This window comes from Tauraco erythrolophus, chromosome 3, assembly GCF_009769465.1.
Source record: "Tauraco erythrolophus isolate bTauEry1 chromosome 3, bTauEry1.pri, whole genome shotgun sequence".
NCBI lineage: Eukaryota > Metazoa > Chordata > Aves > Musophagiformes > Musophagidae > Tauraco > Tauraco erythrolophus.
Genome location: NC_141467.1, coordinates 81323516 through 81336672, shown reverse-complemented (window position 1 = coordinate 81336672; position 13157 = coordinate 81323516). Strand labels below are relative to the sequence as shown.

Sequence of the window (13157 nt, the reverse complement as noted above, 5' to 3'; positions counted from 1 at the left end):
GACCAGTTCTTTCCTCATGTTTCAGTTTCAAACTAAATGAAGCTTTTAAGTAAAGACGGATGGTTGAAATCATAGGAAGACAGAATAAAAACTCTGCATGCTTGGAAACCAGAACTGATACATTTGGATATAGCTTATTATGTCACAGAAAAACTTTACAGGTAAGTGGTTAAAATGTTTGCACGAGTAGTTTTAAAATAAAGATGTGCTCAAGCTGTGGAATTTACCTCCTATTGATTTATAGAGCTCCTGACATTTGTCTTGTGCTCATTTTTAATAAACTTAAGTTTGAAAACATTCACTTTACAGCAGTAACGTTTTCCTTTGTTAATGAAAGTAGAAAACTCTCATTACCCACCTGAAGAACATCTCCAAGGTCAGCAGTGCTAATATCTGGGTCTTCAGTGGTATTAAAAGGAACAGGGTTAATTCTTACAAGAGTGAGCACTCTGGGTTCTGGATATCTCCACAACATCATTCCTGGACTATCCTCTGTTTCATTGTAAAACACAACTTCATAGGCACTGGGAAGTTTTTGTGCTTCTGTCAAATGAAAGAAAGCTATAATCTGTTATATAATTTCTAGAAAGAAACATGCTGGTTTATGTGACCAAAGTAGTTAAAAAGAAATCCCTCGGGATCAAAAGGAGAGAAAATAAAAAAGCAATTTCCCTGACTTTTAAAAGATTACAGCTTAATGGAAAGAAATCAAAAAAGTTTTTTTTTTTTTCATCCTAGCAGATGTCTTTCCAATTACTTTTCCAAAAAACGTAAAGTACTCATTGTAAGAGGCAAGTAATCTTTAATAGGTTACTACTGTATTTACTTTATAACTAAAAAAAAAAGAGAGCAATAATACTATTCTTACCTGCATCTTGTATGTACTGGAACAGGCCTGTTCTCAGATCATCTGAGGTATGCTCAGTTTTTGAGGCCTGATTCCTTTCCGTAGAAAAACACGTGGAGTGTGTATGTTCAGGTATCGATGTCTCTACACTGCTGTTTTTAGTGAGGTACTGCCACAGAAGCTCCCGGAGCAGAACTAAACAGTTCAAATGCTCTTGACCCCAGAAAATCTTAAAAAAAAAAAAAAAAAAAAAAAAAAAAAAAAAAAAAAAAAAAGAGAGAGAAAAAAAAGAAAGAGAAAAGACAAAACGATTACACACAAATATTTAGTAATTTCTGAAGGACCCCGCCCCCTCACCCCCAAACAATAGGAACTTTATATGGCTTTCAGCCTGCTCCACCTATACCTTAATTGCTTGCAAGTATCCTTAATGTGAAAATAAGGAGGAACAACAAGAAATCTCTATAAAACCATTGGCAAAGTCGTTCTTTTCATCATTTGAAGGCAAGCATTACTTCTTATTACTTACAATTGATACTGATAATGCCTGGAAAAGCATAGAACTTAAAAGTGATATGCAAGAACTTACAGCTGAGTGCAGTATGTAATGCTAGGACTAGCCATAGGTTTTGGAGTTTAAGATAAGACAAAAAAGTCTTAAAGATGCAAAGTTGAAACTTTTCAAGGAGCATGTTGCTCCAAAAGTGGAATTCTGAAATGCACTAAAAACTGAGTGACACAGCAAGGAAGATGACCAAAAAGAATTACGAAATATCATCTCAAGCACAAACATTGAGTATATACAGCATATGAACTGGATGTGCTGTAAGTTCTCAGAGAGAGGTTTAAAAGTTTTTTGACATTTAAAACAGGAATTTAGAAAAATATCTAAGAAAAACTGGCATTCAAAGTGCAGAAGATTCATACACTTTATAGCAAAATAAAAGGCAAGTAGACATTCCTCTCGCCCAGCTTTGACAAGCAGAGCTGCTTTTCTCAAATCACACTCCTGCTTGAGAGAATCATGCTAATGGGGACAAGTCCTTTAGTCTTTATGTGCAGAAGTGGGCTCAGAAGCAACAGGGAAGACGAGGAAGCAACTAGCAATTAGTAAGAAATAAGACTTAGAATCAGTGTGGGATGACATCAAAATCACCAGAGAGTAAATTAAAAGTCCATGGCAAGGGTAGGAGTAAGGTAAACAAATCAGGTGTGCATATAAAGAGTAGTGCAAATGTTTTCACATTGAGAATATCAAATATGAAAAAAAAAAATCAGAAGATGCCTAAAGGGAGCGTAGTACAGCTGTCAAGAAGGAAGCTTTTCCTTCCCTTGCATCTACATGTAAGCCCATGGAATAAACCAAGATCCTCTTGAAACACAGCTACAGCCAGTCCTGAGCTAAATAGTCCTGAACTACCCAGGTAATATCCCTAATTCAGTGCATCTCTACTGCAATTTCTAGAGTACCTCCAGGCTCAAGGTCCCACACTAGGTCTAGCACCACCTCAGAGGATCTCTGTGTCACCTAAGTCAATCCCAGAGGCCTCGGTCTCCCATTGATGGAGGAGGGAGGAATGATTTTCCCCCCTACTTTTATGCATTTTATTTTTATGCAGCTCGAACTCCAGAGCATGGAATTCCTACTACAATATTCACAGATGAGGCACCAATTTCACATCAGCTCTCTAGGCTCTGCTGCAATAGAAAATAACAGTGGTAGAAGATGAAGTCGTGTTTAGAGTTGGTAAAATCATTAGCCGTAAATAAATTAATTTGGAACAGAATTGCTAATGCTTTTGTCAGCATACTCAAATCTATTCTGCCAGACCAAATACTTAATTGTTTCCTGCAAAAGTTAATTATCCCAGTGTATGCTCTAATAATAAATGGCTTTCTCAGATTTATAGATATTTTTCTGGTCTTTATTAAAACCCCAAAATTCTGGAAAAAAAACCACCCAACTTTTTATTATTAACAACACATAGAGGTAGTTGGCCAAGTACCTGTGACTAACAAATAAAAAAGAAGTGGAGAAATAAACTGACTTTATTTATTCATTAAGATATTTAAAAAAAAAAATTGTATTATTTAATTAGCCCTATTCCCAGTGCTGTGGTTTTAAGAATTTCTAATGCCAATTCTGGCAAAAGACCTAATGACATGACTAAATGTCAAAATTTCCTTTTTGTGTTTTATACGCTTGATTTATATATTTATTTTAAAACATTTGGTGTGTATAGATGTTACAATAAAAATAATTAAAACGACATATCTTAAAGCCCACTTGTTGGAGTCCCACAGAATCTATTTTTCATTTCAAGAACTCCCATGCTTCTTGGAGTGGTTTCAAGTCGTGGGCACTTCCAAAAAGGAGGGGATAGCATGGAAAACTGAGTATTAATTGCTGCAAACAACATCTTATAATTACTCCCCTGAGAGACTGGTGTAAGTTTAAACAGAAAGGGTATGTATTTCTTAAAGCTACCCCTAGGCATTACAGACACATAGCTCATGGACAGACAAACACACACACATCAGAACAGGGTCTTACATATTAAGTGTTAGTAATTTGAACCAGTAGTTCTAAGGGAACACACACATACAGCTACAATACAGGGCTTAAGCAGTATTAAAAAAAAACCCAAAACACTGTACACGATTTTTCAATCAACAGTTTTACGTGAAAGAATAGTTACTTATTTTAAAAGGTAAAACAAAACCCACCCAAAACAAACAAACAAAAAACCCCAACCCAATGAACTGTTGTAGGCTGCAAAGCTTTACAGGCTTTCATGCATGAAATTTACTTGAGATTTACTTAGGAAATCTCAATCACCCAAAGCCAGTCCAGCTCCATAGCAGAACCATAAGCATCTTATACAGACCTGCAACAGTCCTCCTCTCAAATCAACATGTATTTTTGGAACAGATTGTTCTGGGCCAGGATCACCACTGTGCTTACACCACTTGGCTTCCACATTGACTGAGCAACAAAAAGGGCCCATCAGGGATCTGGCTCTTTCTTTAAGACTTGTTTTAAGTAGGAAATCTTTTATGTCAAGGACAAAAGATGATCCATGGATTCCTAAAAAGAGAGAGACATACACAATTAATCCTGCTGGTAGTTATTCTCCCAACATTTACATGCTTATTTCCTAAATTCACTTTACCATGAGCCTGGGAATCTCTGCCTACAAGCAATTACTCACACAAGTAGCCCCACTGACTTTGATCGAAATACCAGTGTGGACAATCGCTCTCCTCCCCAAGCAAGAGCATCACAGATGGGCCACAAGACTTGTGATTTTTTTTTCCAACTTGTTCTTCCAACACTATTGAGCATGCTTTATACGGTGGTGCAGTTATGAGGCAGGTATGTCTCACGCGCATTCCTTACAATGAACTATTTGCCAAAACATTATGACTTTCTACATGTGTGAGTATTTTAAGGTTTATGAGAAGAGACATTTTTCATTAAACTATGAAATTTTTTTCAAAAGAGTATATTAAGAACAAGAACAGCTGCTTCACTTGATTATATTTTAAACTGATAGGAAATAGCTGTTTTGAACGGTTCTCTCTGCTTTTGTTCAGGTTAGTTATTATAAAATGTTGCCTTGCTAGACTTTGGAGTGCTTAGCAGGAGAATAAGGGTAATGTTTGAATTCAAATAATTCAAAACAATTACTGTAACTCAAAATATAGAACATGTGTTTACCTAAAAAACATTTTAATCTAAACTTTTCATGTCAGAACCATTTGCACTTTACATAGCTTTATAAAACATAAAAATGATAATGGCAGGTTAGATTTATGACAGAACTTGTGTACTCTCATTAAAGACACAAACATTTTAAGGTAAGAAACACTCTCTAGAAACGTTACATCTCTTGTGAATTTAACTCACTGCAAATCACTGTTTAATAAAACAAACCATACTTAATATATCTGTATTTCTTTTTTGTATTTACATGAAAAGTACTACATCTGAGGCTGAGTTAACTTTTTTCTCTTCTAGTGCTCGCACTTGGACTCAACACTCTGAATATTGAATGTCACCACACTTTATAATGCCCATGGCTTATTTTTCTAATGAAACTGGATATTTACCAAAGGCAGAAGATTAAAAAACACCTAAGGCTTACATACAGATGTTTCAAGGTACAATTCCATTTTATATTTTCATACCTTTGCTAGTAGAAAAACCCCACAAAAACACAACTCACTGTTTTGAATACATGCAGTAAAATTTCTTCTATGAATCGTTTTTAGAATCCAGAATGAAGTCTGTCTGCATCCTGGGAGTTATGATTTCATAATACCGAGAAACATTTTATACAATGGAAGGAAATATATTGGATTTTTTTTTTTTTTTTCTTTAAATCCAGCATCCACTAGGAAGGTGGTCCAATAGTCCCCATAGCAATAATGGCATTGAACTGTATTCAACCCGAATAGGAACCACAAACAAGACAAATCTCTCTCCCTTGAGCAGTTTGGAGTTTAGAAAGAATAATCAAGGGCTCCAGTGAACCTTTGTCCCATGCCAACCTAACAGGACTGTTGCCACCGATTAGGGAAGGGCTTTTAGGTCCGGGCTATTTAGGCTGGCTTCTGAACCCCTGGGTCTGGTCTCATATGTTTATATGACAGAAACTGGTCAGTGTTTTTTTGACACTGAACTTCAGTGATAATCAAGAAAAAACAACACACCCTGATGCCTCTCCTTTTGGTACTGGTTCAGACTCGATTCTGTAAACTGTGGAATGAAGCAGCTTCACATATAGTCTTAAACCAAGAAATAAGGTATTTTTATGGGAAGGACTCACCCTCACCCTGCTATGCTCAGTCTAGTTACTTTAAGAGGCGTTACAATATTTGGAAATTCAATTTTTTTTTTATACTCTACATGGAACTCTGATTTTTAAAGAGGAGAAATTCTCAGCAACTATTGCACAATTCTGCAATATAGAGAAATCTTCTATAGTTTTACTGGAATATGTGCCAAGTTGCAGAAATAACAAAAGGGAAAAAGGAATACCAGAATACAAGTGGTTTTATTTATGTTTTCTTTCACTGGGATTACACTTGGAAGGATTAGGCTTTGCAGTCTTTTTCTGTTGTCATCTCAGCTCCACAAAGTACAAAGAAAACACAATATCCACAAAGTACAAAGAAAACACAATATCCAATGGTTTAGAAACAACTGAGGATTCAGCACATAATACTGCTGGTTCAAAATCAGCAGTGTCTTTCTGAAATGCTATGTAAACAATGAGAAATGAAGACACAATTAAGAATAAGGAAGTGTTGGTAAATTTTAATTAAATGAAATATTGCAAGACACATCCATGGATTGTGTCCTACAAATACCAGGAAAAGCTCAGGGACTCAATGAGAGATTCTTCTTTTTCTTGCTGCGACCCAGATTGCTCTTCTATAGGCAAGAAACACACCCTCGTCCTTCCTAGTAGTTATATCCACATGCTCTTTTGAGCACGAAGGGACTCTCAATGTGCAATCCACTGTGCTCTTAACAAAAAAAAAAACAACGCAGAGAGCATTCAGCCAAACTTGCATAAAGGGATGTCTTGAGGAAGCTTAAAGAAAAGAAACGAAGAACAAGTATGCACAAACCCTAAAAAGCAAGCGTAAATAAAGAGCTCTCTGGGCCTGAGGGAAGCTTCAATGGAGCACCGTTACTATGGAAACCCTAAAAGGATGACATTAGAAAAGAAATGATGTCACATCCTAACAAAAAGGAGTGAAGAAATATCAGTATGCATTAGAAGGGAGCTTATTTTAAGATTGCTAAATGCTATACTAACATTCAAAATACATGCTCAGTTAGTGGAATTGTTTTCCTATGACTAAAGCAATCATCTCAGGTAAAGATGCAAAATAATCTCCTCCAGTTTTTTCCCTCCCACACACTATCTTTAGTCAGCCTTTTCATGCATCTCTCGCAAACTTCTATTGTAGAATTTTAACTTCAATTTTAACAGATTAAATCAAAATCTCTATTTGAAGTGAACTTGAGATGGCACCACACAGAAATAATACATCTTCATAAATGATTGTTGTGATATGTAGAAGTTAATTTGTTCTGCTTGGATTACTGCTCATGAACAACAACACACTTTTCAGTATGTGCAATAATTTACTTCTAGGAACAAATAGTTTCATTACTTTTAAAATACTCCTCCAAGAGACTAATAAATATGAAACACTTGCTTTGGACAGTGTTTAAAAAATGCTGCCTGCCCTCCATTGTCAGACTGTACTCAGACCCTCAATAGCATCGCAATATGCTGCCACGCTGAGCAAAATACAACTCACACCAGGTTTCTGCATGCCATTGGAAGGATCACCTTTATGATGACATATGCTCAAAAGGAATATCCAGGTGTTATTATATGGTTGGAAATAATGTAGGAGACTTGATTTATACTAATATTTACAAATATTTACTAATATCTATCTTATGGAATCTGACTACCCTAATATAGTAATAAATATACTTACATTAGGGTTTAGATGTCATTATAATATACTGATATTAGCATATACCAATCATAGGAGGCTCCATGGTTGTTAAACTGCCCTGTGTGCATAAATCCATTTGTGTGTATAGCCAAAACAGAGCTGGCCTATTTTAACAGAGGCAGCAAATACATTAAAACAACCCTTGCCTTGCAGTAACAATCACTTAGTGTTTAGGCAAAACAGGCGTTAAGAAAAAGTTCTGTTATTTTTCCTGGTTCATAGACAAAGGGAGAAACAATGTTTTGACATTACCTATTGACTTTCTGTTTTCAAAAACATTTAAAAATACTGATATTTGAATCAACTCCAAATGAAACAAGTACAAACGTACCAAGAGCTTTTTTTCCTTCTATTATGCTCTGTGCATACGCTCTTCCTTTGATAGCTGCAAATCCTGTTTGGTTCACTGCACTGTCACCTAATACAACCTAGAGCACAATTTTAATTGGCAAATTTCTGTATGGGAGAAGAGTTTTAAGAAAATGGAAACACACATATTACAATAAATATAGCAAACAGCACAGGACTATAGTCAAGCTATCTTTCGAAAAGTTTCTTGGAAGCTAGTAGCTTTGCTACAAACTGTGGCACTAGGAAGACAATTGCTTTTCTGAGTTTGGGGCAGCTCAGAAGCAAGACTGTGTCCCAGAGCACGGAGTCTGCCACACTGCTTTGGACTGGGCAAGATGTATGTGAGCGATGTCGTCTGCACCGACCGCGGAAGCTGGCGGACTGCATTCCCACCTGAAGGATCGTGGTGCACTCTGAAGGAAGAAGTCCAGGCTCTCCCATGGGCCCTCCATGCCTGGGCAGCAGAGATACAATCTGGCTGCTGCAGGTTAATCAGCAAGTGGTTTTCCTTACTACCTTCTGCTTTAATGTCACACATTACTAAGGTGATAATCTGTGATATTTGCTTCTCAGCATTCACTCTACATATTTGCACCTTTAGTAGCTAGTTCAAAGTTGCCAAAGATACTAAGATAGCTTTGAATACGTAAATATATTATTATATCTAATATATTGGCACAATTATCTACACGATTTTTTTCCTCTTAAAAAAACTTCAGATACATCACGTAATAAATAGTTACACTACAGTTACACTGCTCTGTTGACAGGTATCCTCTACAAAGCAGCTTCTGAGAAGAAAGGGTAACAAAGCTATGAAAATAATTACAGGGGAAATACTGCAGTTAATTTGAGAGTCAGCCAATTTATTCAAGTCTGGAAACAGCAGTAGCACACAAATGGTGAGATGTAGTAAAGGACAATTTTCTAGGAGAGATTTAGTTAACAATCCATTGACCGCACTGGATTTCTCATTAGCGTTGAGCGGAATCTTATGATAGTTCATTCTCCCCATGAGAACAATATTTACACATTACCAATTAACTATTCTTTAGTGAAATAGAGTTTTTCAGCACTACATGGGGACACATGTGGGCTCTGTAAAAACATGAGATGTGTAACACACGGTAAACAGAAAGTAATGATCTTAAACAGGCCCAACCCTTGAATTCGTCACTAATAAATGTCCCCATGCATTCAGCAGTCCTGGCTGCTGGGAGCCTGTTTTCTTCAAATACTTCAAACACTAAAATCCAGGAACATTTATTATTTTAATCCATTACAGGCAGTGCTTGATTTAACTTTATTGGTTGTGGTGGTGGTAGTAGTTATAGTGGGGGTAAAGCTATGTTCTTTTACACATCATTTCAAAAGGGCTTAATTATATTTTATAGCTCAGGCCAGGAATCCTGCTTGTTTTGTGTCTAACAAGGTTCAAATGGAGTTCAGGTCAGTGATGAATCAGAAGAGAAGTCAAAGATGGTTATCTATTTGAAATGAGCTCATCTCCCTTAAAGAATAACTGGGCAGGTACATCATGTTCATCACACTGTTGCATACTAAATAGCTAAAAAAATCTCAATACACTTGTTGATTTGGTAATTTTAGATTTTGCGATGCCTGATCAGAGAAGGTATACAAAAGTTAAGATCTAAAGGTGTTTTCATTTTTGGTCAAGGCTGTCTTTGGTATACAATAATTTAGAATATATTTGTAAAGCTTTATATCATCCTATCTTATTCTAATTAAGTGAAGAAAAATGCATAATGGAAAAAAACAAAAATAGGGTTCATTTTGCATTCATGAGTCCAGCTTTCAAAACTGAGTGCTACGCTCACATGAGTATATACCTGGTTCTTGTATCATAACCATTTTACTTTTAGATAACAGCAGTTTTCAGAAAAGTGACTAAACATTCTTACTCCAGCTTTACAGATGGGCATGGAGAAGTTCTTCAATTTAAAAAAAAATCTGTGTATTTTTGCATCTTAATTTTAGGTGCTTGGTTGAAAACTTCAGTTTATTTTCAGGAGATAGCTGGTACCTTCACTGATTTATGAAGTTGTAGATACTTATTACTACTAAAAAATCAGATATTGAATGGTTGCAGAGTAAATGAAGCTTTACAAAATAGTGGATGCGACTGAAAATGTAGCCCTGTATAATTGCTACAAGGTTGAATTAAAATTACAGCTTTGTTGCCTCGCTCCTCTGCTCTACACTTGGTTCACTGGATTTCAACTGCTTTAATAAACTAAATAATCCATGAACAAGAGGGTAATTTTTCTTTATTAATAAACCATTCTGAAGAAGTACCTGGCAGCACCTGAGCTGTTTGAGCCTAACTCACTGAATTATGCTTATGGAAGTCCAAGGCTTGACAGATATATTCAGGCCACACAAACTGAACAGGTTTCCCTGCACTCTTGGGATGTGGTTCCCCAGGATTAAGGTCAGTCCAGCTCCAGGCTCGTATATTCCAATCTTCTCCTCCCTTTGATCCTTCCTCCCTTTCCCTCCTTTATACACTTCTATGAATTCTCTTTTGTGCCAACATGGTCATTAAAGTGTACCTGTCCAGTGAGCCAGCTGAAGGAGTTAATCTTGCTGGAAATTTTTCTTTCCTGTTGGGTTATTTTTCAGACAGATCAGTGCTCTGGCTCAACTCAATGAACAGCTGTGCAAGTAACAGAGCTAGCACAAGGTAGCGTGTGGAAATGTGCAGCCACAGTAACCTAAATTTCCTATGGAATTGCACCATTTGTTTGGGCAGCAAGCTGGTGATCTCATCCCATAACAAATATTCTTGTCATAGAAAAAGAAGAAATGTGTTACCAGTATGTCAACAATTTGAATCACTTAAGGAACTAGTCCTTAAGACAGGGTAATGCCTAATCTCTGTGTTCTGTACCTTATACAGAAAAACGTAGATTGAACTGGAGGAATTGCACACAAAGCATAAAATGTACGAAGAAAACATTCGGCTTTCACTATTATCTGTACTTCCTCATTAGTGTAAATATTCTATAGAATTGACTATCACGAAAATGCTGTATCACCTACTGTTGATCCCATATAGCCCTGGGATCCACATAAGAAAAGAAATTCTAGACTCAAAAAAACCACGCCATTACTTTCATGATAAAAGCTAAAGACATTACAAAACCATTCACACAAAGAACCATACAAAACAGTATTTGTTCTGAATGGAATTTCATTTGGAGTCTACTTTTTAAAGTCGAGTTATTTAAACTGTTAATGCAGTTCTACAAAATTAGTGCACACTGTCTTGAATCAATGACCTACAACTAACTTTTTTTATGCTTTTTTTCCCCTGAGTTCACGTGCTAGTTCATCAGTAGCAATTCTCAACCCTGTTACAAAGTACCAGTAGGGAATGTGACCAGGATTAATAGTGGTACTCAGTCCTGGGATTAGGTGGTGTCTTGTTTCATGGATTTTAGGCCATCTGTTCTTCCCTCCTACGTTATACTCCTGCAGAACTATAAACGCACCTCCACCTCAGGGACCATAGAAAGGAATTAGAATTCTTCTGCTTTTCATTATCACAAGATTCAGTAACTCATTTCATTGTCAGGATAATCCCCTTTTACTCTTTCTTTTGCGCTTGCAGGGTATGCCAAAATGACAAATAAAATCCCAGATGTTAGAGACCTGATGAGGTCTCCACCTTTTCTTGAGTGTTGGGTTTAAGCTACTTGGGACGCGGTGTCAAATCTGACAGGACCCTGATGCCCACACCCAATATTCATTAAGGTTTGTTAGTGATTTGTATAGTTGTCTACAAGCTACACTTCCACCTCAATCCTCAGTGGCCATTTAAATACTAAGTTTGTCCTCTGGCTTTTACTGACAAAGAATTAATTTCCTATTGTTCGAGTGTTGGAAAGAGTTTATATTTCTTTCTAAAAGTAACGAAGGTCTTCTGGGTGTTGTAAATGGCTTGTTACTGCTGCATATTATTTTAGGTAGTCATATCTAATTTAATGTTTTATTTCCCCATGGGCTAACTTGCATATCTGCAGCATCCAGAGGCTGTGACAACGCCTTAGCAAAGTTTTTTTGAGAGAGTCAGTTAACTCCAAAATGAAGTTTGGTCTGTGCTCTACTCCAATTAACAGCTGCATTTAATTTTTAATATTTCTGTACGGTATCTTAAGCATGTAATTTCTTTTGGGTTGAGTAAAAATACTTGGCGATTATTATATGCTCAGCTAGTGTTTATTTTTTTCCTCTTATTTATATGCTAAAGTAATCATTTCTGCATACGGCACAAAGGGCTGGGGAATTCTGTCTATGATCTTCGGAATATTTTATGTCCGTAAGTCTCTCAGTTCAGACACTGAACAGCAAGACTTCCCTCCTGTGTCCAGCCAGAGCAAAATAAGGCTCCACCGAGAGGCTACAGGCTTCTTGCTGTCTTTCACTCTGGGGAGAGTACAGTCCTCGAGTTCTCTCATTTATCTGCTCTTTTGGCAGGTAGGTAGTACTAATTTCAACACCAAACCTAAATTAACTGAAAGCCATATATTTAGAATCGCATTCTATTTCCTAGTATTTACTGCTAAAAATTATTTCAATTTTAATGGCATGTGACTATTCTGGAGTGAGCTACATACATCAAGTGTGATACCAAGCAACCTCAGATCTGACCAGGTACATGGCACTCAAGAGTTCTAGCCACTTCGTAGAAGATGCCACATACCGCAGAGGACAAAAATAACTGAACCAGGTCTAATGATAGTTCTTGAACTTGGGGTTTTCGTCAACAGTACAAATAAACTGCCAAAACTGAGCTAAATGTTTGTTGCTTGCTTGTATGATATGGGTACAAGTTTTAATTTGTAACTTTAAGCCGCAAAATATGAAATTACTACAGATAATTATTTTATTTAAGATGAATATGACTTCAACTTCTGCCCTTAAGGGTATCAGAAAACCTGTACTGGTAGCCTCTTCTAAAGTAAAATTAATAATACTTTTTTGTTTTCGGAAAAGAGATTTTGTTTTGGTTTGGTTATTTATTTTATTTTTTTTTTTTCCAAATGCACTGCATCACATTCTACAATAGCATTATTTTACTAAATTCAAAATACTTGGGATTTCACCATAGGTACAGAGGAGAACATAAGTATTCTAGCAGAAATAGTAACCATGTTGTTATAAGTAACTGTTGCATTAAAACATGAAAAATGTCCAAAAAATGAAGTCCCTTGACACACTAAAGGTTTGTGGTTGTGTAACAGTGCAGCAGGATATGTAGAAATAGAAGTGTTTTAATTTGATCCAACTGCAATGCAAGCGTTCAGCACTTACAATTAATTTTGTTAGAAATGAAAAAATTCAACTAATTAGCCCCTCTGTTTTTCAGAAGCTACATCTTTTTACT

The 13157-nt window shown here is 36.4% G+C and overlaps 1 protein-coding gene across 6 annotated transcripts in view; it reads right to left on the bottom strand.

Annotated features, from left to right (window-relative positions):
- VPS13B (vacuolar protein sorting 13 homolog B) overlaps positions 1-13157 on the bottom strand; it is a 500947-nt gene that overhangs the window by 86746 nt on the left and 401044 nt on the right. For 4 of the 6 annotated variants that reach the window (XM_086608763.1, XM_086608762.1, XM_086608765.1 and 1 more), the window contains exons 37-39: positions 3736-3935; positions 869-1076; positions 359-561 (exon numbers count right to left, since the gene is read on the bottom strand). In XM_086608763.1, coding sequence (XP_086464889.1) covers positions 359-561; positions 869-1076; positions 3736-3935 — 611 coding nt within the window. The remainder of the gene's footprint in view (positions 1-358; positions 562-868; positions 1077-3735; positions 3936-13157) is intronic. The other 2 variants (XM_086608766.1, XM_086608767.1) reach the window with 1 other exon arrangement.